At 31.2% G+C, this 26,422-nt stretch overlaps 1 protein-coding gene across 1 annotated transcript in view; it reads left to right on the top strand.

Annotated features, from left to right (window-relative positions):
• Positions 1-18,064, top strand: part of LOC106645104 (uncharacterized) — a 368,821-nt gene extending 350,757 nt beyond the window's left edge. Inside the window, exons 6-10 of the mRNA XM_089598080.1 lie at positions 17,129-17,315; positions 17,376-17,490; positions 17,566-17,725; positions 17,796-17,923; positions 17,992-18,064. Coding sequence (XP_089454206.1) covers positions 17,129-17,315; positions 17,376-17,490; positions 17,566-17,725; positions 17,796-17,923; positions 17,992-18,044 — 643 coding nt within the window. The 3' untranslated portion in view covers positions 18,045-18,064. The remainder of the gene's footprint in view (positions 1-17,128; positions 17,316-17,375; positions 17,491-17,565; positions 17,726-17,795; positions 17,924-17,991) is intronic.
• The last annotated feature ends 8,358 nt before the right edge of the window (positions 18,065-26,422 follow it).

The following is a 26,422-nucleotide window of genomic DNA, read 5'->3' as shown; positions in this document are numbered from 1 at the left end:
TCAAATTCAGGTGCAATGTATTCAAAAGGTAGAATTTCTCTTAAGTCTATTTCAATCGTAATATCATCCTTATTAGTATTTATTGCCATAATATTACATTGACCGTTCTCATTTTTTACTATTCCTTCTCCTAATTATATGTTATTATACCCTACATCTATTAGTGGTAAGAATCCTTCAGTTAATTAGTATTAATTGAACTAATTATTACTATTTGACGTATTCAAGCCTTAATCGTATATTTAGTTGCTTTACTGGTATTTTTTTGTTCCTTATTAGGGCAATGTTCTACATTAGGAGTATTTTTTTCTGTTCAATGGCATGGGGTTGGTCGACTAATTCATTATTTTCACTGTACATCCCACATTTATCAGTTTTATTATCAGCGGCCTTCATAAGATTTTCAACTTTTTCTGATAAGATCAATTTGTCAAACTCATCTCAAAAATGAAAATCAGCTTTTATGTCTCCAAAGTTTTTGTATTTAGATATATTTAAACTTTCGGGAGGGCCTACAATGTATTCATCATAAAATTTCTGTTGATTAATTTTATCTTCAAGGCATTTCGTCTCTTTGTTAGTATCAAGGGTTGTAGCCGAAATTCGATTTTCCTGTGCTTATTTTTTGAGTTTTATGATTTTTTGATTTTTTTTATCTCTTTCCAATTGCTCTATTTTCTCAAGAGTTTTTAAAAAGGGCTGGGGTTCATTATGTCATTATCTAGTACTATAGCATCATGACAATATAAAAATGTGGATTGTTGTTCCTTATAAAAGTTTCGACCCAATAAACTGCCATCTTTGATCGAAAAATCGTTAGGGATCGCATGAAAAATTGTAGGTTTTCCTTGTATGGTCATATACGTTGTTTCTTTAGTTAAAACAAGGTGAGGTGCGATTCCAGTAAGGTTAATAATTTTACTAGTCTCTACTCGTGAATATGAGTGCAACTGATCTTATTTAATCAGATTTGTGGCAGCGCCGTTATCGAGCATGAGTGTTATAAAGTGATTTCTCCCTTCTGGGATTGATAACCTTATGCTTGTAGGCTCGTCGTCTACGCCAAGTCCCTGGCTGGTACTAATGTATAGGGTTTTAATTATGTTGCTTCTTTTATTACTTGCGCTGAAACATTCGGTGTAGGGGTTGAATTCTGTCCTTGGGGGCTCATCTCCGAACTACGATTGGGGTGAGCCACCTGAGAGTTAAAATGATGCGGCAAACGGTCGCCTCCTGGTTGGTATTAATTTTGAAAGTTTTTATTCTGATAGTTTGGATTAAAACTTTGTTGATCATAACTATTATAATTATTATTTCGGGGGTACCTATTAAAATTCCGACCTCTGCCTCGGTATCCTTGATTATTACCATAGTTAAAATTAGCATTCATTTGAGTGTAATAATCATTAGGATTTTCGTTCTCATATCATTCAGAATTATTCTGATAATAATTAGAGTTTCTTGACTGATTTAAAAAATTTCAATTTTTTTTCTGATTCTGATAATTTTTACAGTTACTCTGTCCATTATTGTGTTGTTTATATTGTCTTTTATAATTTTGATAATTATTATACTGCCTATCAGCGTGATTATTCTCATTGTCGATCTGTTGTTCATTAACTTGTGCCACTTGATGTGATGAGAATAGCTGATCGGGATACCTATTTTGCTGTTATATGAGTTTTTTAAATTATTTCTGAAGTCACTACGAGGTAGTTCTTGATATCGCGTATCCGAAATTATACCCGCTTTTATTCGGCTCTTTAATCTCAACGCGTAATCGAAGGCGTCAGCTAAAGAAGCAGGTTTTTTCGCATCTACCTGCTGGCTTATCATAGGTGCTAGTCCTTTTATAAACATGTCTAACGCCATGTCTTTTATAGGGGTCATCACATGTGCGTTGCATGTTTTGCCTTATCTTTCACCAAGGCTTTTTCAGCAGCACTTAGCAGTAGGTTTACATAATCATAATATTCATTAACCGATTGGCCTTGTCGTTGGTGCCCTTTCTGTAGCTGAGTTTGATAGTAAGCAACAGTTTTTTCTGTTGTATATATTTTTTTTAAATGGGTTATAAATGCTTTGAGGTTTTTAAAATCTTGGCCACTTACGCTTATGCGTACGGCACCTCGTTGATTCTGCAATTTTGCTCTTTTAAAAAATCTTTTTGATCATCTCTGACCCAGCTTCCTCTTTTTCTAACATCTTGTATATAATCCTTCAGTGGAATATTTTTCCCATCGAATATAGGGATGGATTTTATCGCATGCTAAAATGAGAAGTTGGCATTGAGAGACTCCATCAGCGCTTAGGCTACTGTGATATCGGCATTATCGTTTCCATCGACCATTTTCTTAGTTGTATAATCTCTTACGTGCGGTTTTTTTTTTTTTTTTTTTCCATTTTTTTAAACTTTTTTTATTTTATTATTATTTTTTTTATCCTCATGTGTGTAATACTAACAAAAAAAATTATACTACTATTTTGTTTCGTTTTTTTGATTTAGAAAAATATTCTATTAAATCCTTGACATATATCGCAGAAGACATAAGTTATAAGAAAATAATTGTGTATATATATATATATATATATATGTGTGTCTGTGTATCTATTCGTGTGTGGATGCGTATGTCTTTAATGTGAGCGTTTGTTTAACGCATGCAAGTGTAATAAGTTTGCTTTAATTCTTATAGGTATACGATAAGTGTACTATGTATATGCCCAAAAACTAAAGTGAGAGAATGTAATTGAGCGCGCTGATATGATATCATCTGCTTTAAGCAAGGGAGTATACGGCGCAGGGATTTCTAATGTGGTACGTGTAGCTATATATACAAATTGCTACGCGAGCATCAGCTAGTGCGCGGTGTAATATTGAAGGGCTCTTTCTGTATGATAGTATCCGACTTAACTTAACACTTTTTCCTGTTTAAGCAAGAATGGGCTCGACGGTCACGGTTTAAATACCGTATTAACAATTTTTTTATATATCCGTATGTGTATGAGTAATCTTCTGCCTATGCGTTTATATGTTTTAGAGCGCCTTTAAGAAACTGTTTTTTTCGCGAAAGCAGTTAATTCATCAAATTGTGTATTTAATTAAATTTTAGAATTATCGCATTTCCGTTCAACATTAATTTCTGAATTATTAAAATTATTTTTCTGAAACGTACTTACTACTTGTTTTCCAATTTTTTTGTTTTTTGATAAATTACTGTTTAAAGTTTCACAGTTATAGTGATTTTGTAACTGATTATTAATAAAATCTCATTTTTTTTCTAGAACGTTTTTCTCTTTTATAAGCTCCTGCATAAACAATTTCCTACCACTTCTCTTACCTTTTTCATTACTCGCAAAATTATTCGTTGGCGGTTTCATGAAATATTATTTTATAAACAATCGTGGGTATATAAGTAAAATCATTAATTATATGAAATCTTTACTCCGTTTTTTAAGAATTCTTCTTCTACTTACACTATTACGTGCAAATGTGTCTGTGTGTATGTATTTGTTATTTTGATAGATCACTTGAAGTAGCAGATCTAGGGTAAAGAGTGTCTGCTATTTCAGCAGGACTAATGGAGATGAACCGCTCTGGTTAGCAGATTCAGGGTAGGAACAGTGTATTTGTTCTGTCTTGTAAGCGTGAAGCATAAGAGGTCACTATTTTCTTATTTTTCTATTATCATTTAAAACCCATTGCTATCTTATTGTTTATTTATTTTTTGTTATTTTAACGACAGTTAACTCTGATTTATTTTTTCGTTCATTTATTAATGTAGTATTATATTTATTATTTTCTTTATTTACTTAATTTATTTATTTACTTACTTAAGTTCTAACGAAATATCGCATATACCATGCTATCCGCAAAAACACAGCAAATACGCGTCCGTGCACAGTGTACTATATGGGGTATTACGCGTAATTCATTAACATGCTTCATTAAGTGGTGTTTGGTGCTTCTTAAGAGAAAAATAGTAATAAGAAATTATATTATAAACAAACGAATAGCTAGAGACCATAAACCACGCTTTGCTACCAATTTTGTTGAATAACGTTTAATGTCATTTAAATTTGTTTTCAGCTTTAAATCAAAAACTAAAAACTGTGGACTACAGTCTCACGCTCCTTTACAGGCTGCGGGACAGCAGATAGTCCAACTATTTGTTTGTTTAAGAAAAATTAAAAGGAAGGAAGAAGTAGAGTGTTGAATATAATATCCAGATTAAGTTACCTTTCTTTCCACTACTTATTATTCCAGATGACCTGCACTTCCTCTTTCCGTTGATTTATAATTATTTATTTTAATATTTATTTATTTGTTTTTTGTTATTTTATGATAATTTAAATTTCTTTTCCAATTAGTTTCATGTCACTTTTTTTTATGTTACTAGTATACATATAAAAGAAAACAGAAAAGAAAGAAATAGACGGAACGTCTGGTTAATCTTATAAAATTAGTTATTACGTCTGCACTTGATGAGCGGCAGCGGGCTACAAACTAAAACGCCACGCAAAGAAATGCAACTTGCACGAAGTTTTAGTTTAAACTTCTTCGTCTTGCTTGCTATGGGGCCGGTACTTGCTGACTTCATGTGTTTAGGCTTCATGGCTCGCTTTGGTTGCCACTTGACACTTCCAAGAGCCACGAAGTACACAGTCAGCTTTGTTAGGCGACGATTCTCGTTGAGTATGACTCTGTAAAGAGTCTTAAAATTTAATCATTGGGAATGAAATATAACAGGATAAAATAGAAAAAGTAGAATAAAAATAAAAATTTATTAATTTACTCAAGTCATCACCTAACAGTAGAAATAAGTTTTAATTTTATAAGAAAGTGTTAAACACTAAAGTTGTAGAGCTTAAAAAAATACGACTTTTGTTGAGAAGTTTTTCTCTACAGTGCCCTCTTAACAAGTCAATCAGCAGAACTTGTTTTATTGAAAGTGTTATTCTACTACACTTAATATCAAAAATAAATGGATAAAATGAATAAAAAAGCGTTTATTAGTTTTCATTTCAAAGTGAGCATATTGGTATTAAAATTGAGTTAAATATTATACTAGTATAATATTCAAATGAAATGCTACTATTAAAGTAATACTCATTGCTCTGGCCCTATGTAAATTATTGGTCGTGCTTAACATGCGAGGCATAGTGATTTGTTCTTCTTAAAAACATCTTAAAGATACAATTTAATTATTTATTTAAAATGCTACACAACACTTTTGGTTACATCTACCTCTTTCTAATCCATTCACGCTTTCATCCTAGCTACGTATGTAGGAGAAATCCATTGGCCTGCACGATCACCTGATCTGAATCCTCTTGACTTTTTCCTGTGGGGGGCTGTCAAGGACTGGATTCTCGGTGTAGAAATAAGGGACGCTGATTATCTAGAATAGCGCATTCAAGGTGTAATAGACAATATTACTTTGGAAATGGTTTGAGCAGTAATTACTTATTTTTAACGTCAGGTACAATGCTGCATAGATAATAAAGGTGGCTACTTCGAACAGTGTATGTACAAATTATGGAAATAATAATAAAATGATGACACAAAACAACTTATATTTTTTAAAAATAACTTATTATTATGATATCGAATTATTTATGTTTAATAGTAGAATATTTTTCTCAATACAGTGTACTTACATAACAAGAGCTTATTGATCTTTTAGAGAAGTAGTATGACATTCTTTTTTAAGACTTGGAAACTTATAAAAGAAATTGAAGAGTTTCGTTAAACTTAAGACTTCTAAAGACTTCATTGGGATTCATCTGAGACTTTTTTAGACTTATTTGTCTTAAGAGGACTTGAGAGGACTTGCGATAAGGCGATGAGACTAAATAGGGCTTATAGAAGACTTGAAGGAAATAAAGGAGACTTCAGACGACTAAAAAGGACTCAAAGAGACTTTGGAGAACTTAAAAGGACTTAGAAGAGTGTTTGGCAGATTGAAAGAGTCTTCACGAGACTTGAAGGTACTGAAAGAGACTTTGGGAAACTTTTGAGGTCTTTAAAAAAGCTTAAGAGGTACTTTGATGACTTCGGGGTACTTTAGGGTATTCAAGGAGACTTTAGGAGACTTAAAGGGACTAAGGAGGATTTAAGGAATCTTTCAGGAACGTGAAGATATATATTAAGGGACTTTAAGGAAATTAAGAGAACCCGAAGGATAGAAGGAGGCTTGAAGAGATTCAATGGGACTTGAAGAGACTTTGGGGGCCTTTAGGATCTTAAGGGTTTTTGAAAAGACTTCGGGAGACTTTAAAGGACTGAAGGGGACCTTGAAAGACGTTAAGAGACTTTTGGGGACTGAAGGTTTCTGAAGGGAACTTTGGAAGAAAAATGTTAAAGGGACTTTGCAATACTTAGGGGGGATTAAGAGAATTTAATGAGTCTTTGTGAAATATGATAGGATATTAATGAAATTCGAGTGACCTGAGAGAACTTGAAGAAAATAAAGAGACTTGAAAGGACTCGGGGGTATCGAAGGAGACTTGGAGGAGTTAAAAAGACTTAAGAGAGCTTTAGGACTAAGGAGGATTTAAGGAATCAAAGTGGACTTTAAAAGACTTAAGAGGACTTTCAGACACAACAGAGAACTTTAAAAGACTCAAGGAAACTGACAGGGACTGGAAGGTACATGAGAGGACTTCAAAAGACTAAAAAAGACTTGAGGGAGCTTTGGAGGACTAAAGGAGGCTTAAGGAGACTTAAGAGGACTTTGGGAAACTAAAAAGTTTATGGGGAATTTGCGAAATTTTAAAGGACCTATGTGCACTTATAGAAACTTCAATTGACTTAAGAAGACTTAAGGGGACTTTGGTTGACTTAGAAGGACCATTAGGAGCTTTAAGGGACTATAAAGAACTTAAGGAGACTTAAGGAAACTTCGGGGTACTAAAGACTACTCAGGAAGACTTGAAAGAACCTAAAGGGACTTTGGTCAATTTAAGGAGTCTTCAGAAAACTTAAGACGATATGAGAAGTGATAATGGACTTGAGAGAACTCAAGAGGATTTAAAAAGACTTTAAGGTACTGGAGTGTACACGAGGGGACTTTGGACAACTAAATAGAACTTAAGGAGACTTTGGGGGATTTGAGAGGACTCCAGGAGACTTGAGAGGACTTAAAAAATATTTGGGGGATTTGAGCGGACTTTGGGGAACTTGAAAGGACTAAATAGGACTTAAGGGGACTAGATAGGACTTCGGGAGATATGAAACAGTTTATGAGGCCTTTGGGAGATCTTCAGAAACTCATGTGGACTTATAGGGTCTTTAGTGGACTTCAAAAGACTGAACGTGATTTGAGGGGACTTGAGAGGACCATTAGGAGCTCTGAAGGACTTGCGAAGACTTCGGGGGATTTGAAAAAACTTTGCGGGACTCGAGAGGACTTAAAGAGACTTTGGGGGATTTAAGAGGACTTTGTGGGACTTGGAAAGACTAAAGGGGATTTAAGGGGACTTGAAAAAACTTAGAGGTTATGAAAGAGTCTATGGGCCTTTGGAGGATTTAGCGGGACTTACGTGGACTTGGACTTACAAGGTCTTTAGTGGACATGAAAATACTTAAGGGGATTTCGGGAAAATTAAAAGGACCATTGAGAGCTCTTAGAGACTTGCAAGGACTTCCAGGGATTTGAGAGGACTTCAGGGGACTTAAGAAAACTGAAGAAGACTTCAGAGCAGTTCAGGGGACTTGAAAGGACCGAAGGGAACTTTGAAAGACGTTAAGAGACTTTAGGGGACTTAAGGAGACTTTAGGGGATTTGAGAAGGCTTGAAAGAACTTAAGGGAACTTCAGCAGGCTTAAGATGACTTAAAAGGACTTAAGGGGACTTTAGTTGGTTCGAGTGATCTTGAGGGGGCTGAAGAAAAGTTAATTTCTCGGAGTGTATTTTTTCTCAGAAAGAATAATATTCGGTAACTCATTAGCGAGATTATAACAAAAATCATTGTATAAGAAAATCCGCAATATTACTAATTGGTTTCTTCTATTGCGGACGGTCTATTGCGGAGTTCTACTGCACTTCATGTGATGGCAGCCTAAGTTTTGATGCACTGGCGTACATCATGCTCTAAAACTTTAAATAGCATGCATAAGCTGACATAACGCTGCTACTGATAGTGCTAGATAATATGCTATACGGAACATCGATATCGATAGCTAGTAGTAGTTTAAGTATTAGTTTGTACGATTTTTATTGGCATTATTTAATAACGCTACCATAACGTTGATTTAAATAGCTAGCACTGATGCAGCTATTTAAGCTATTTAGATGCAGCTATTTAGATATATATATATATTAGTTCATAGTTTTTATGTCTGTATATATATATATATATATATATATATATATATATATATATATATATATATATATACACTGAATAGAGTTAAAACTAAATTTGAACCTGGGATAAAAAAATACGAAAAAAAATTACTTAACTACAAATAAAGAAGGATAAAGAATCAAAGGCACACATTTGGCAAAAGCAAAAAAATAAGTTTCTGAACCATTGTGTCCACAGGAAACGGGTAAAAGTGCTGTCAACGCATTGAGCACTAAAATGTTTTGGTCAGGAAGCCGCACTATGTAACCAAATGAAGAAAAATGTGTTAAAATTCATACATCACTGAAATTGAAGCTTAAAAAAGTTGTTTTGTAGCTTGGATCTTTTGTTTTTTTATGCTCTACAAGAAACCAGGTCCCTTGCCTGTGTATCTAAACGGTATATATGTATAGGACGTTAACATACGAATTGTTGCTATACTTTTAATTTCACTTTGATTTCTTCGCGCATTATCTTATAATTAAAATAATTCAGATAGAAATTAAAAATAATAAGAAAACTCATAATTGTCAGTTTTTAATAATTCTAACGCCTAATTAAAATTTTTAACAGCTAAATATCTTGTTTTTTTCGTAGAAAAGACATTTTTTTCAAGATATTACAGCAAATTTCTTCTGCACAGTAATAATTCTTGATGGATGTTGAACATAGAATCAAGTGAGCAAACTGTCAGTTTTTTGACAATTTTTTAACCTAAATTCTTATTTTGAACTGCTAATAATATAATTCGTCTTAACAAAAGATTTTTTTGAGATAATGTAACAAATTTTAAATAAAATAATAAATTTCATTTAATACAGGTTACAGATAGTGCTAAGAAACATTTTGAAACGTTTTTTAATAATTTTTGATGCCAAATTCTCATGTTGAACTGCTAATTGTCTCGTTTTCTTAAACGAAAGACTTTTTTTTTAAATGGCTTAGAGAATTTAAATAGTTTAATATTTAAATAGTAAAATACTTTTGATGTGAATAACAAATAGTATTACCTACTATCACTGTGCATTTTTCAAAAATTTTTAGCTTCATAAGCCAATAAAAAATGAACAATAAAAAAACTTTTATTAATTTTGCATTCTCTCTTAAAAATTTTGACTATTTGTGTCTAATTAATAATACTATATTGAGAAACAACGTCATTTCTTTAAAAGTATCCAAGTTTGGCTGCAAAAATTTTCAAAAAATTTTCAGTAATTCAACTTTCTATTGTATTTAGCCTACATTAAAAATGGATACAGTTTAATTCAAATTTGCTGACAAATTTTAAAGGAAACGTTCTTTCTTCAAAAAAACGAGATACCCATAAATTCAAATTTTCTATTTGGCAGTAAGACTCATTAAAAATTTGTAGTGATAATTTTTTTTTTTTTTTCAAACTCCATTAAAATCTATTTTTGATAAATAAAAGTTCGTAAAAATTTCAAGAAAAAACTGAAATTTTATCAATAATTTGCATGTTGACGTTCTGTACATATACGTATATATAGCGCTTCTATACACAGCCAAGGATTTTGATTTCTTGTAGAGCATAACAAAAGCAACAAAATTAACTCCAAATTTTTTTTGGGCTTTAACTCTAGTAAGCCACGAATTTTTGCGATTTCTTCTTGATTTGGCAACACTGTAGGCCATCCTGTAGCAGAAACCTTTTTGCGCACGTATAATCGCCTAATGTACAAGTCAATAAACACAGCATACAATAAATAGAAGTGTATAGATATCTTTCTTTCATTTTTACAGCCTGAAATGGCATACACTACCACCTCTTGGTGGCAGGCCTGTAAGAACAACCAGCACTGCCTACGACTAAAAACAATAAATTTCATGGGTGGCTAGTTATCCAAAGGTACCTTAATAAACTCATTAAGGTGTGTCAAAAATTTTCCAAAGCCAGCCATGTGTATTAGTAAGGAAGTTGAAGAGATTGAGTAAGAAAAGCAGCGTAGAATATACTGATTTACCAGCAACATTAAAAAAAAGTTAACCCAGAAGCGTACTCTCGTACAAGTCTTCCTGTACCTTAGGTAAGTCACTGAAGAGAAAGGGAAAATAAAGGAAAAATTCAAAATATATAACGTTGTAGCATAATGCGTAGGGATATAGAGATCTTTACTATAGAGCAATAGATTCTTTTTTCCTTGCAAAAGTACGCACATCAAAGAAAAAAAAAAAAAAAAATTAAGAAGAAAAAAGATAGTATAAAATGACGAGAGCTGCATAAAGTAGAGCATAATAAGTAAAAGTCGTACCTAAATGAATACATAAATATACGCTTATACATATTTTGGGCATTTCAGGTGAATGGAGACGGTGTATAGAAAACCAAGTCATTCAGGACAATATCTTAATTTTAAATCACACAACCCCTTACAACAAAAAATTGGAATAGTTTTTAATTTAGTAGATAAAAATATAAAACTGTCTAATAATAAGTTCCATAAAGAAAATTTTGAGGTAATCAAAAAATTATTAAAAGCCAATAACTATCCATTAAAATTTATTGATACATACATTAAAAAAAGACTAAACATATTAAATAAAAAAGATAGTTATAAAAATCATAGCATAACCCCATATAATGACTATATTGTCTTACCGTTTTCAAAAGACTCTGAATATGAGATAAAGAAGATTTCAAAAAAGTACAATATTAACGTCATTTTTAAAATCATTAATAAGATTAACATAAATAATCACTTAGGTAAAGACAAAATAGAACCACATTACAAACCAAATATAGTGTATAAAATTAATTGTCTAGATTGTCATTGGTATTACATAGGTCAATCAAGTAGAACTCTGCAAACACGAGTTGGTGAACACATAAGAGATGTTAAGAAAAAAGATGACAGATCTGCATTGTATTACCATGTGAAAGATTCAGGACATAATAAAGATTTTGAATATAGTAATGTACAGATTTTAGATGTTGAAAATGTAAGGAGTAGGCGTAAGGTATCAGAAATGATACACATAAGTAGAAATATCCATAACTTGAATAGACAATTTGATACACAAAATTTATTACCAATTTTTAAAGAATTTATCAAAAGTAATTTACACTAGTCGCAGATAACAGCATAATAACTAAATAAATTTTATTCAAAAATATCATTTCATATAGGTCACGCCTTCTCTAATTCATACATTAACCATTTTAACTCTTTCACATGTATGTATTGGTATTGGTCCTGCCTCATAGATACCTGTCCTCGGTATAGAAATTAATTTTTGTTAGTATGTTCGAGTCGCTTACAGGCTACAGTCAATTAACTAAGATGTCGACAAATGTAAGCGATCACGTTATGCCTGTATACTGTGATATAATTGTAAGTTTTAGTGTTTTAAACTACGAGCAATTGTATAATTGTTTACCTTTTTATTAATTTTGTCATGATTTGTACGAAATTTATAGTGCTTGAAAAGGGCCTCATTCTAAAGTGGCCGAAACGTTGCTTGAATAAATAAATAAAGACCATTGGACAGCATTGCCGTTGGAGTCATACTTTAATTTTTTTTTTTTCAGTACAATAAAATTTTTCAATTTGCATCGCATAAAACGATGGTAATGTACTTAAAAAATTTATTATATAATAAAAACTTTTGATTGTTGTCATTTATAGTTTATTACTCCATGAGGGGTAAGAGTACGGCGTTCCATCCTTAGTGTAAGTAGTTACTAAAACTGGGGGTGAAGTTGGCAAAACAGTGTTAAGTTGATATAATACTTGCGTAAATTGAAAAAACACTGCTCTTCATATTTTTCAGTGTCAGATATAATAAAAAATCGTGACTTTTTAACTTTAGGATGAAAAAAGAAGAAAACAGAAATACATAGGAGTGTGTATAGTACGTTTTAGGGCTGGAACCGTACTGGCTATGAAAACAGCTAGGAAAAGTAAAATGGATTTTGAAATATCGTGGGACATCAGTACAGAATCTGGGTCTGATCCAACAAGTCATGTCTTCTTTAGAAGTAAAATGGTACGTAGATTGAAATCAATTGGTCTAAGAACAGACGCATTTTGAGGAGCAAGCAGGCAAACACCGTGGAAATTTTGAGTGACCATAAAAAAGAGAATTTAGTATAAAAGGCAGGTAAAATGATCTACTTATACAGTCCTAAGGGCTTTAGAAAGAGTGGAAACAGTATTTAAGGTACTAGTTGGCCAAAAGAGTGACAATAGCCAGGTGAAAACAGTGTAAGCACTTCAAGGAGAAATAACAAAAGTGAATAAGAAAAAGATATTAAGGTTAATGCAATCAGAGTTGATGGACACAACTGATATGACAGAATATCTGAAGGAGCGAATAAGGATTAAAAATTTGTCAATTATGAGCAGGTTTTTCATAATATAATGAAGTTTGAAGGCATAGCAGAAAAAATAATAGAGAATGGAGCCTGATAACAAATTAGTAACAGTAATTAAGCTAATAGACGTAGTCCAATGCAAACATAAAAAACTAAGCCAAAGAACATTTTCTGGCTGATAGAAATATGCTTAATTAGCATCACAGATGCCACTGGGAGTAAACTTGGCCAGAAATGGTAGCCTATTATCATTTAAATGTGAAGTAATCAGTAACGAGAAAATCACTCAGGTTACAACAACTAATAATAGAAACCAGTGTAATTAATAAATATGTTACCTTAATGAAGTCCTTTAACTAAATATTAGCTTATCACGGTAGAAAAAATATGTAAAAATTAAAATTATAAATCTATGAATATTTTGCCGTCGTAAAAAAATTTTTTAAAAATGACTAAAAACTGTGATTTAAAAAAACTAAAATATATGTATACATACATACATTTGTATATATATATATATATATATATATATATATATATATATATATATGTATATATACAAAGTATGAAGTTATACTTCTATAAAATAATCGCGTAGTCAATATGATTATTCCAAACGTACGTTCTGTAAAACGATGTTGTGTACGAAAGTGGTGCAATATTTGTCGAAAATCGTTATCCTACATTTGATTTCATGTGATTGAAACATGTATTTTATCATGCCATTAATGACTTATTTTAATCAATATATTATAGCAATAATATGTCATAAAAGACTGTAAGCTTTTATCAACTCTTCTTATAATTTCAAAATAAATTCCTACGGTCTGCGCTAATGATATCCTAACGTCACTTTCGCATTTGTCACATACACTTACACATCTTGTTCCATGTTCTTATTTAATACTTAAAATATAACTGCATCTTGAAATTGCAAAAGGAAGATTTTACAGTAGTACCTTTTTTTCAATTAAGTAGTATCACATTACATGCCAGGGAATGTCTCTTCAGAACGTTCATGACACATAGATCTTTTTGACAGGTACTATTCAAACATCAAACGAATACTCAAAATGGCATAAGAAATACTCAATAAGGTTTCTAATTGTTTAACTAAACCTTTTTTTGAATGTTCTATTAAAAAAAAAAAAAAAAAAAATGCAATACAACATGATACCTTATTGATAAACCACGTGAGATTGAATGTGTTTCATTTATAGAAATCTTTTAATTCTAGTTTGTATAAAAGATTACTTTTACATAATTAAATTTTATTTTTAAATACATCCCAGAAATCTATTTTTTAATAACACATTAGAAAGAGAAACAAGTGTGTGTGAGAGCGTGTACGAAAGTACTTCCATATAAGCAATAGTTTCTAGCGCTCCTACAATTACTGGTGCTCCTTTTACTTCTCTGAACTTTTTCCTTGCAAAATGTGATAAATGTCCTTAAGTCTAGGAATTACTTTAATCAGAAATTAAAAAACTATAAAAGAATAAAACGCATTTAAATTATTTATTCTATTTACAATATACAAAAAAGTTTTTTTTAATATTAAAAAAGTTTTTTCTTCAAATAAAAAAATTGCATTAAAAAGTATTTATTTATTGTAAAAGAAACAAATGCACAAGAAATATGTATTTAGTTGTACTTTGGAAATATATTTAGCTGGAGTATATGTGTTGTTAGGTTTTTGAAGCAATCTATTTAGTAAAAATATCAGTTAAAATACTGCGTAATTTATCTATTAATAGAAGTAAGTTAACTGATTAACAGTAAACAAATAGTTACATTCAAAGTTTGTTACAGAACGTACTATAAATAAAGGTTATTAAATTTCTAATATCAGGACCGCTTACAGCAAAGTAGGTAAGGGCTTTGAATTGTGTACAAAAAATCGTGGGATCAACTTTTTAAAAAAGTAGTCTTTTTTTCTACAGAATTGGTTAAAGACAGAAAAGCTAAAATTAATTTAACCTGAAAATGTGTTCTGTGGTGGACTTCTTGGCCCACGTGACGAGCTTACTCCAAGCTACCGTGGTCATTTTTTAAAAGCGATAACAGTGCCCAACGTAGTGTTGTAGTTGGCAGATGGGACAAGTCAGGCTGTTCACACGGGTCGCAAGTGATCGGTAACGATGACCTGCTGAGGTTGGTGTTAGGGCTGGAGCTGAATCATGCGTTGCGTGGCTAGCAGGACAAGAGGAGGTGGCCATTGATAAGGGAGAGTGACAGCCTTGCTGCAGAAAGTTCTACAGTACATCGAAGCTGATCACATTAGCTCCAGGGATGGACTGTGTGGCTTCTAGTCTTTCAAGTTCGTCTTTCTATGCTCTCCTAGATAAAGCAGTCAATATACATTTTGCTCAAGAGAAACATAGAATTGTGGATTCCTGCGCCTATGTTTGACAGTAGCAACTTTTGTGAGGTGCCGTCAAGAATTTTTTTCGGCTGCCAAAAGCTCCATATTAAAAATATTCAGTTTAATGATAGAAAACGAATACATTTGCTTCAATGTTTTAAGCAAAAAGTAAAACAGTCAACAAGTTTTTAAATAAATTTGATAAAAACCGTTGTTCATGTACAATATTATAATGTACAGTAGCTAGTTTTTTTTAAAGTAAGTTATTGCCTCTAAAATCACCTTTAAAATCTCAAATCCTTCAAAACTTTTAGACATTATAAGCAGTAACTGAAAATTTGGATTTTAATAAAGGTGGATTGCAGAAAATTAGTTTACTAGATAATCAAATAAAGCTTTAGCGTATTTATAATGATTAAAGTGTAAGCTTCTTTTTAAAATAATTGATTTGTTTCTGTGTTTTTTGAAATTCTAATAAGACTCTTAAAGGCGTTGTTTACTTTTACTTCAAGTAAACTCTGCCTTTAAATCAGTTGACTTGTTGTGTTTTTTATCTTAATTTTTTTTTAATATTTGGCTTACAAATAATGGCTTGATAGCAATATGTTAAATTCGTCCTTCGTAGGGTGTTGGTGTAATACGTAGGCTGATTTGTTATAGTTTTGTTTATTAAGACTTTTTTTGTATAAATTGGTTGTTAAATCAGAGAATGTTTGCGAAGAGTAAGGTAAGTACTCTCACACAATTATATTAAAAACCACAATATCTCAGAATTCATAAAAGAGGGATCTATTTACTACACCCAATGTCATAAAAATCAATGCGGTGATATAAGAAAAGATTTTGGTTAAAGTTCAAGCTCACAATTTTCACATGTCTCAAGCATAAATTAGTCTTTTCGTTCCTCAGGTGGAGTCCTTTCCGCCCTAGGGCACACTTTCCGCCCACCAATTACTTTCCGCCAACGGGTGGGAAGAAATATTGTGGCCCTGCGGGGCCCAAAATTTTTTCCCGCCCTAGGGTGGAAAGTAATTGGCGGGCGAAAAGTGTTCCCACAGGCGGAAAGTTGCACTTTCCGCCCTCGATACAAAAAATGTCGTTCTTACCACAGGCAGAAACATACAACAACTGCGCCCTTCGGGCGCGCAAGTTGTACTTTCCGCCCTAGGTAAGAAATATACTATTTTATATTCTAATTATTTTTTCTGAATGATATACATTAACGATTGTTTAAACTATATATTAGTTACATCGTTATGATAAAAAAGTGAAATAACGTCAAGAGATAAGTACGTTCGTACGTTAATTGGATGAATTAATTATTGAAATGTTACAAAATAACTTTTTATTGCAAGTATTGAGATAGTAAATGTTATGAAGTGTAGTACTATTAAAGTGGCCTTTGCTGATCCCAACCTGATTAAAAAAATGATGTTAGGCTGAAATTATTGGATAATTAAAAAACTATCCGATAACTTTATGTTTCATCTTTCACATTTCAATTAAAAAATAATATTAAATTGCAGTGACCAATTAACTTAAGTGATTTAAAGCTTATATAGAGCTAGTAACTTATTTTTCATTACTGCTACTATTAAAACGATCATTCAACATATTTATTAAGATCAATTGTTAACATATTTTGGTCTTGCAAGAAAATCTTAAAATTAAATATTTTTTTTAACTATAAAGGAATCTGAGAAATACTATTGTTACATGACGAATGTATAAATAAAAATATTATAACTAGTTATATCGTACTTATATGTGACTGTAGCTCACGTCCTAACATTAAAAGACAATTGTTAAAAATGTTATTATAAATGCATCTTTAGTAAAATGAACTGGGGATTATTAAGTCCATAATATAATGAGTGATAAAAACGTCTCCATCCCAAAAATAAAGAACTTTGTCGTTCAATAATGCAACATATTAATTATACTAGATTTATATTAAGAATTAATAAATTTATATGATTTAACATAATTGTCACATATTTGCATCAAATTATTAGTGAAGTAAGACGATATTTTTATAATAAAAATTTTACGTATTGAAAAAAATATTTATGTTTTTATAGTACAAACACTATTCGACTGTGGCAACCACAACTGTTTGCTATTATTGCCCAAGAATCAACAAAACCAGATGGCTCTGCACCACAACTTCCTTTTTGCAGTGTTATTGATAATTTCACTTTTACTCTCAGAGAAACTGGTTTACCAGAAGGCATTAATAATAACAGCAAGCTGAGCCCCTGTAGTACGGTAAATTATAATTTTAATAAGTATTTACAAGTATGATCATCTAAGACCTACTTTTTTCAGTATCCTGTCAGTAATAACGTATATTTAAATACAATCATAATATCAGCATCATCATTGTTATTTACTTTCTTTTTGGGAATTTTTGTTGGAAGTATAAATAATAAGTACCTCTTATGTAAGATTTAACTTTATTTCAAATGCAACACACAAAATTACTTTAATTATATATTGTGGTTATCTGTTTACGTAGTAATATGTTACTTCATTTCTTCTTGCGTGGCTGTATCATTAAATTGGTCGAATAACGTGTACGTTACACTAACGTGCATAAGTTTGTTTGTTGGATGCTTAAGCGCATCTCTAAACTTAGTTCTTAGTGCTGTTGTCAATCTTTTTCCAACAAACATCAGGTAACAACGTTTTTTATTGTAACCAACTTAGTTAAAATACTGGTTTATATTTTTTCAAAAAATTTTACAGAACCATGGCAGTAAGTTTAACTATGATGCTCGGTCGCATTGGATCACTAATTGGAAACCTTTTATTTCCCATATTACTACAAAATGGATGCACAGTTGCTTTAATGATACTGACAGTTTTGCTTCTTGGTAATTATTTGATTAACTACAACCTTTAAAATTTTTGAGTTTTCTATTTCATCACACTTTTTTTTCAGTCGCCTGCATCTTAGTCATATTAATCCCAAGAGCTCAACACAATATTAAATGAGACATACGTATACATTTTTTATCCTCTATAAATTTGATAATGAATTGGCTTGGTTAACTAAATTATTACTTGTGAAATTGTAGTAAATAAAATTATAAAAATAATATTGTTCGAAAATAAATGATTGACATTCTTTTAAGTACAATAACTTTGCTAGGAATATGTTATTTTTAGTGCTTAAATAAGTTAACTAGATAAACGAAGCACAGTTTTCGTGAAAAATTTGGAAAGATGCCTTTAGTCAAGTTGGTTTAAATTTATAATTATTAAAGCATTTCCATTAAAGTGAATACATTCCATACAACATTATAACAAGCTAGATTATTTAGACGGGTTAAAAAAAAATTAAGGTCCTTCAAAAGGCTGAATGAAATACAGAAGTATCAGATCCTTAACAAATAGCTCTTTAATTTTTATTCAGCTGCCAAACTAATTGTTTGCTGATAATAATGAAAATGCTTATGAGTTTAAATTCAAGTGATTGAAAAAATTCTTTCTCAATAGAAAGTCACATTTAATAACAAACAGATAATCCAAATTCATTCCTAACGATTACTTAGGTTTGTAATCATCAGCTAGACTTTTTAAATTTCAGTTAATTTTATATACTAACTTACTTAAAATGATGCATTTTGGAGGAATTAAGAATCTTTGCCTCGTAAAAAAAAGATACGTCGGCATATTTTATGTAATCAGAACTTGGACACGACTTGATTAGGACATAGTTGATAGATGAGCGTAGCTTGTGTAAACAATTATCATTATAAATTTTAACGTTTAAATTATTTTATTTTAAAAAATTTGTAGAAGTCAATTAGAACTACGGTAAATTGAAAATACTTTTGTTTAGATAATAGAAGTACTTTCTTCTTTACTTGTAAGAGATAATAATTCCTAGCTTTAATTAAGAATAAAAAAATTCTTTGACCCGTTTTTTATTTACAACATTAAGTACAGGTGATGTTCATTGATTGCTAAAGGAAAGCTCATAAAAATATGTCACCTCTTATTATGTAGCCATCCAAAATTTAAAATGTGAGCTTAAAATGAATATCTCTTTGTTATATCTCAAAAATAAAAGAATGTCTTTTTTTGTTACCATCCCAAAATATTATAACTGCCTGCAATAAGTGTAACATACATATTGTGTTGCTCTACAGGTAGACTGTACCGTTATTTATTTCACAGTATCCAAAGTGCGACCAAAACTTATACACAGCCCACCAAAAACAAGGGAAAAGTCGTACATGTTTCCCGTTATTTTAACCTTATACAAATTCAATCCAGCTTTCACTGTCCCATTAATACATCTTTTGAGCTTATCACCTTATTTTTAAGGACCCACCTACGTAGTTTTTGAAATAATTCGTCTGTTATGGCATTGAATATGTAATCATAATAAAAAAATGTAATTGACAAGAGATGTAAGTTGCTTAAAAGTTTGTAAGGTGGGCTTCAAAGAAAACCAGTGTATGGAGTGACATAGACGACAAAGACAGGATGATGCATGCCTTTTTTATAAAATTTAAAAGAGTGGCTTGCAACTGTGACATACCATATTATAGACCTAATATTAATTACTTAAAAAAACATAGTTTTGTTTTTAAATTATAAAAAAGCAAAAACTCAGCGATCATGAACCATCAAGCAGTACACCTGCTTCTGCAATCGCGTGACAAATAATTCACTTCTTTTAAAACAAGCTATCATCTCAAAACTTAAACTACGCGTACAATCTATAATAATCTTAGGAAGTGCTCAACTTATAAGATAAATTTGCACAAGTAGAACACAGAATATGATTAATCAACAATTTTAACATTCGTTACAACGTATGTAGACAAGAAATATCATACACAATTTTGACAGCAACTTGTATTTGATGTAAAATCAAATAGTTCAGTGATTAAACTACGTGTTAGAAGCGTGCACTTCAAGCAAATATAAAACTTAGTTTGGTTACTAAGCTGTATGAGAACAGCTCAAGAAAACGAGACAACTGTAGACTTACCTAAAAAGTGAATCAAGGAGGAACAAGAAAGAAAGGACCGTCGACTTTGACTCCGATGTTTAAAGCAGCAGCCTCATTATTGTTCTTGCCACGAATACTCTCGTGTAGGATTAGGATCATCGTTGCAGTCCACCTTGTGAGGTCTTGTGACTGCGTGCGCGAGTAAGCAATGGCTAATCAACGATCATAGAAGTAAACTAAGTTAAGAAAACTGTAAATTGTATAAAAGTTGTAAAAGCAAATTTATACTATTTATAAAATCAGCTATTTCTGTCTCTTCTGAATTAAGTAAGTCATCAGATAAAACATAACTTTGTCGTTAATTTACTTTCCTTATTTAAAAATATCCAACTTTCTTGGTTATATTAAATATTTCAAGATTCTAAACTCTAATTCATAGAAACATAATTTTTACTTGACTAATAAATTGAATATTGAGGAAAAATTAAATAGACAACGTATGACAAACACCTTCACAAGGACTTGTGATAAAAAGATGAACAAGATACGCTACTACCGTATGACATAAGATTTGCATTCAAACAGTAGGTCAACGCCAGCTCGGCGTACACCAGTCCATACACATCGCTTAGTGAAACCTAACACCACAATGTCGAGTCAACGATTTAGAGGAAAAGTATACTTTTAGTAAAAGCAAATATGGACTTTGTGATGACTGGTGGTTCCAAATGAACAAAAACTAAATTTTTGTGTGTGTAAAATGAATCTGCGATCACCACAGTTTACTTATACAAGTTCAGATGTAATACAACTAACGGTTGTATTTCTCATTATACATATGTAACTAAATTCATTTTAATAGGCCTCACCTTATTATCTTTATAAGTTAAATGCCACCTCATAAGCAACTTTCAATGGAACATCTCCTTAAATTTAGATTTAAGGGGCTAAGCACAGTGGAAAAGAGCAGTGCACAAGATTTTTGAATCTAGCAAGGAGGTGTCTATAAACAAACTTTTTAAGTTCTAAAAATACAGAATTGTCTTGAACGTATACAAAATTTATTAAAAATAGTTAAAGGTTTCCTATATTTAAAAAAAAAAAAAAAAAAAATTTTTCAATTACAGTCTATAAAATCCCACTAACACATATTTAGCTCCAAAATACTTTGAAGTCATAGAATATACTAGGATTGCTTCAAAGCTTTTTGCCAAATTGGAAAGAAGTATAATAAAGGTTTTTCTTGTTAACTACAGTATGACGTAGAGTTCTATGGCTTTGGGGTGCCCACGAAAAAATAAAAGGGAGTCTTGATAAAGTCGTTCATTAATAATCTAATTATAAAAAAAGGCGTCTTGTGCTTAACTGTTTAGAGTCTTTAACCTACTCCTCACTATCGACCAAATTTCTAGCTTGATACACTCTGACTTCTCTTACTCTCAACTCTTTATTCCTTTTTTCCCCTACTCCTTTATACTTTAGAGTCCAAATAAGGAGGATTACAAAAAAGCATAGCTATAGCTTTCTTAAATATGTTGCTTTCTTTCCTATTATTTGGCTTTTATATGTTTATATATATATATATATATATATATATATATATATATGCTTTCATACGTGGCCCATCTAAGGCCGTTATGTCGTCGTCCTTGACGGGGACTGTTTTTTCTCTTGTAACAGTGTTATGCATGGGTCGTGTTGTTTGTGTTATGAGTGTAAAATCCATTTAGAAGAAAAACGGCGGGTTTTATTGCCAAAACCATGCTTTAGCTACTGACTTTTCACGCAGGTGTTAAGTGTATAAAATCCATTTAGATGAAAAACGGCGGGTCTTATTGCCTAAACCATGTTTCTGCTACTGACTTCTTACGCAGTGAAGTCATTATAGACAAACATGTTTATGTATGCAATCTTCTATTATGTAATTGTTTCAATTTAGAAATTTTGTCATGCTCTTGGTATAAGAACTTTGTTTTTCTTCGACATATGCAATAATATCATACATATTGTTATAAACAAAGTTGTAATCCTATTATTATTCATGTGTTTATTCTACGAAGCATAGTTTATTACTCATCATTAATTCTGTTTATATATGCATATTGTTTAACTGATGAGAATAGAAGATATTTTAATTGTTATTTTTTATAATTTCCTTTTTTTTTCTTCAAAAAGCAATGTCGTAATTTTTTTTAACCTTAAGTGTTGAAGAAGGTGAGTTAATTTTAAAATTTTCTCTTTTTTTCTTACATGTTTATTTAACACCGTATAAAGTTCTTCGACAAAAAAAAACTTCTGTTAATTTTTACCAACATTTTTTTTGGTTTATTAGTTACATCTTATTGTTTCCTTTTTTTACATTATTATGTTACCGTAAAAAGTTTTTTGGACAAAAACAATTTTTTTTTTTTTTCTTTAACCAACTATGAATTTTATGCGTTTGGTACATATGTGTTTTTCTTTTGTTAAAGGAAAAATATATATTTTTTGTGGGTTGCATACTGGATTATTACTTATGCCTAAGAGTTAGGGTTTAGAACTTAGTTTAACAAATATATCTTCATTTACTGTGCTTATCTTCATTGTTAGTAACTGTAGCCTGATTGATTTTTCAATGTTTAATTACTTTGTATTTGAACAACAATTGGCTGCAGCCTCATTAAAATCATTGTGAACTATCGTTCTTTGCTATGTTGTCTCTGCTTCCTCTTCCTCTAACCATTCTGGCTAAGTTTGTTAGTAAGGGGCCCTTCAAAGTGATATCTGCATAGTTACCAATTTCGTTCAATGATTTCTTTTATTAAGTCATTATATTTTGCACCCCTCTAACACACATTTGGGCTTGACTTATAATAATTTTTTTTTTTGTGGCTGACTGTTTCGTATACATAATGCTAGGAGAGAATATCAATTATGCTGGATCCCTTATCACGTATTGTTACGCATTATCTACGTAACCTTCTTTAGTAAAGTTTAAAGGATGTATTAGTTGCATTACTGGTTAAATTATATCTTAGCTTGTTACCTTCTTTATTCCAGATATTAATTGAGAGTGCTCTCTTAGATATTTTAAGCAATTTTTGATTCTTTTTTTTTTATACAAGTAGTAGTTCTAGGATACAGATATTTGTTTAGCTTTTTATTCTCTTATTTAACAGTACTTAAATACTTGGGTTCTAGATCTCCTTGTGCATTGTTTTTCAACGAGCTGTATTTTTTACTGTTATGTATTTTTTACTTATTGCCAGAGTAGGGCTGACATTCTTCGACAATGAGATTTATTGTTTAAATAACAGGTTTACTTAATAATCTTGGCAATTCATAGCTTTACAATTTATTGTAAGGCAATTTGTTGCTACAGTTTTTTCGGAACATCACTGCAAGTGTCTTCACTCTTAGAATAATCTGAACTTGTTTATAAGACATTTCCACTATTTTCTAAGAAACCATTTTTTTATGTAGGTACATGTAAATGTGTACTTATCTGTTTTGTTTGGATTAAATGATTTAAATTTTTTTGGATGCCTAAACATTTGTTATTTATCGATCACTACTAAGTTTAACATCATAACTAATTTTGCAATCATAACTTCTTCTATGTAATTACAGGGCAGACAATTTTTTAAGTTAAAGAATAATCCACTATTTTTGCCGTTGATTTCATTTGTAGGTAAAGAGTATAAAGATCTTTATGAAGTCACAGAGGTATTATAGCTGATTACCCTATCAACTAAAAATTTTAAACTGCAACGGTATTACTTTATAACTGGAATAAAAATAACTTTCAAATAAAAAATTTTTTTTTTTATATGTATATCTTACATCCTAAAAAATTTACTAATTAGACAGACTTAAGGTGGGCCACATTTAGCCATTATTCTATTTGTTAATGTCTTGTTGTTGACTTTTTTTTGGTTGCATTATTATTCACGCTATTCTCCTATTTTTTATTATTTTTTTGATTTTTGTATGGGCCTTAATATGGACAATCATATTTTCCTTTTGATGGCTTTTTTAATACGTAGACCGTTAGCTATTCCCTACAAAATTTGGTGCTAAGCTTTTTATTATGGCTCTGTTTTCATGTATGCTTCCTTTTGCATTTGTTTCAACGGAGCTAATATTTTAATTTGCGTAAGAGTATCTGAAATATGATCAAAGTATTGATCATACATGAGGTATGTTTCTCTCCATTGAAAGCTCAAAAAAATATGAGCTTTTTGCTCAAAGAGTAAACCATATGGCATTTACCCTGTGCTCTTGTGCTTGGATGTTTTATATGTTTTTGTTATCATATGTCTTGACACATTTATACAAAATATAGTGCATTCTCTTAACTTCTCCATTAACATGTAAGTGAAATTTTGAGCTGCTAATTTTATTGGTCTTGAATAATTTTATGAACTCTTCTATTGAATTATTTATAAAATGTGTTTGCCTGCCCGACAGTAATTTTTCCAGCGTACCAAAATATTCAACAAATTTATCTATTAGTGCTTCTACAGTCTCTTAAGCTTATAAACGCAATTTAGTTGCAAATACAATGTATTTTGTCAGCCAGTCTTGAATTAATATAATAGGCGTATTTCTATGGACCAATAACTTTTTTGCAGGCCTGCAAAAACTTATGTATAACTTCTCAAACAGCCTGCTAATCGTTTTTCAGGTATTTGTGTTTAAATTTCTTCCTTTTTTTTCCATGAATTGTCGACAAATTTTTTTTTCTCTCGATAGCTGGAAATATATGCATATATTGGCTTGTTTTTTTTCTTTTTTAATCAAATACACACTTCCCTCTCTGTATTATGTTTTCTGTACCCTCTTGATCCTTACACTTATATATAGATCCTAAATTCAGAAGCGTTCTCTGAAACCTATTTTATTACATATTCAGACCATCTAAATGTATGAGGTAGTAAATAAGACAACTTTTGTCATAGAGTACGTCCATTAACATAAGCTTTCTATATAGCTGTGCGCAATAATGCAAACACTAACGAGTCTTAATATTTTTTCACTTGTTTATTTTAGTGAGTGTTGTATTAATTTTTCTCAAACTGTTCGTTTGAAGCGAGTTGTTCCTAAAAAATTTTGTTTCTCCGTTTTTTTGGTTTTCTCTATCTGTTAGATTTTTTAATTTTTGTGCGATGTATAATTCATTTAATCTTTCTTTACATGTGGTTTGTATCCTTTTTTCTTTCTAAGTTTTTGTTTTTTGATTTATTTTAAGACTTTCACTCAAAATCCATCGACAAGATCGTCGAGGAAGTCGTAAAAGTGTGCATCATGTCAGCTTGTACTGTTAACAAACTCAACATCACTTAATTTATGAGTAACATCAAGAAACGGCCTATTTACTGTATCTTTGTTCCATGGTGGCTCTTCTTTACTCTCTTTTTCCTTTAATCTGTTCCATGGTTGATCGGCTCTCTCCAATACTTTAACGTCCCAGACTTTGAAAACATCTTTCCCAAAGATCTTAGTATTTTCTACTACATCGTCTGCTTTTATCAGCTCTCGGATATACTTTATTTCTTCTCTACCTTTTTTTTTTTTTTAACCTTTTTGGCCGTTAAGCTTGTATGTATTATCTGGCAACCCCAATTGTCAAGTCCTGAACCATGATTTTCTGATTCACTATTTGTTATCACTAGCATTCTGCAATTTTGCATAATAATCATCCTTAACAGATTCGCATTGTGTTTAGTAATAAATAACAAAGTTTGCTTTTCTGTTTTTTAACTGACGCTTGCAAGTTTCTTGTCAATTTGGAGCAACCTCATTTTTTTTTGACTGCCTGTGTGCTTGTTGATTCTATTTCATGCTACAGTCAGCACTCCTTTTGTATGTAGGTTAATCTATCACTAACTTTATCTGATGCTGTGATGTCTGCTTCCGTCTTTAAATTGCTGACTAAAATATTCTTCCTTGGGTAACTTTAGTTTGTTACTGTTAACGTCATTTTGCTTAACGTTTTGCTTACTTTCATTTCTTCCTTGGATTCGAGGTCTTTTTTGCCAACAGTTTAGCCGTCTAGTGTTGTATTGCATTTATTCTTATTTGGTTCATTAAAATATTGTTTTATCTTCTGTATTTTTTTCTGAATCTAGTTCAATAGCTTAACCTTTTTTTGTATTTAGCTAAATACGCTGTTACAAAATTTTTTAAAGATTATTTGGTGTTACTTTCTCCCTCTCCTATTACTCCGTTTTGAGAGAGTGCGTCAGATACTTTGTTAGAGATGCTTGGCCTAAGGACTATGTCAAACATGTAGTCTTATTAGTCTGTCTTCAGTTTGTTAGACTGTTTGTCAGATTTTTTCATAGCATGATAGTGATTTAGAGGCTCATGATCTCTCTCTTCGGCTCAGTATTGCCCCTATTGCGTTATCGGTAGCATCCGCTAA

This window comes from Copidosoma floridanum, unplaced genomic scaffold, assembly GCF_036245765.1.
Source record: "Copidosoma floridanum isolate Cflo_tuat_1 unplaced genomic scaffold, Cflo_Japanese_pri ptg000005l, whole genome shotgun sequence".
Lineage (NCBI taxonomy): Eukaryota > Metazoa > Arthropoda > Insecta > Hymenoptera > Encyrtidae > Copidosoma > Copidosoma floridanum.
Note: the sequence above shows the minus strand (reverse complement) of the source record. Positions and strands in the feature narration are given on the sequence as shown.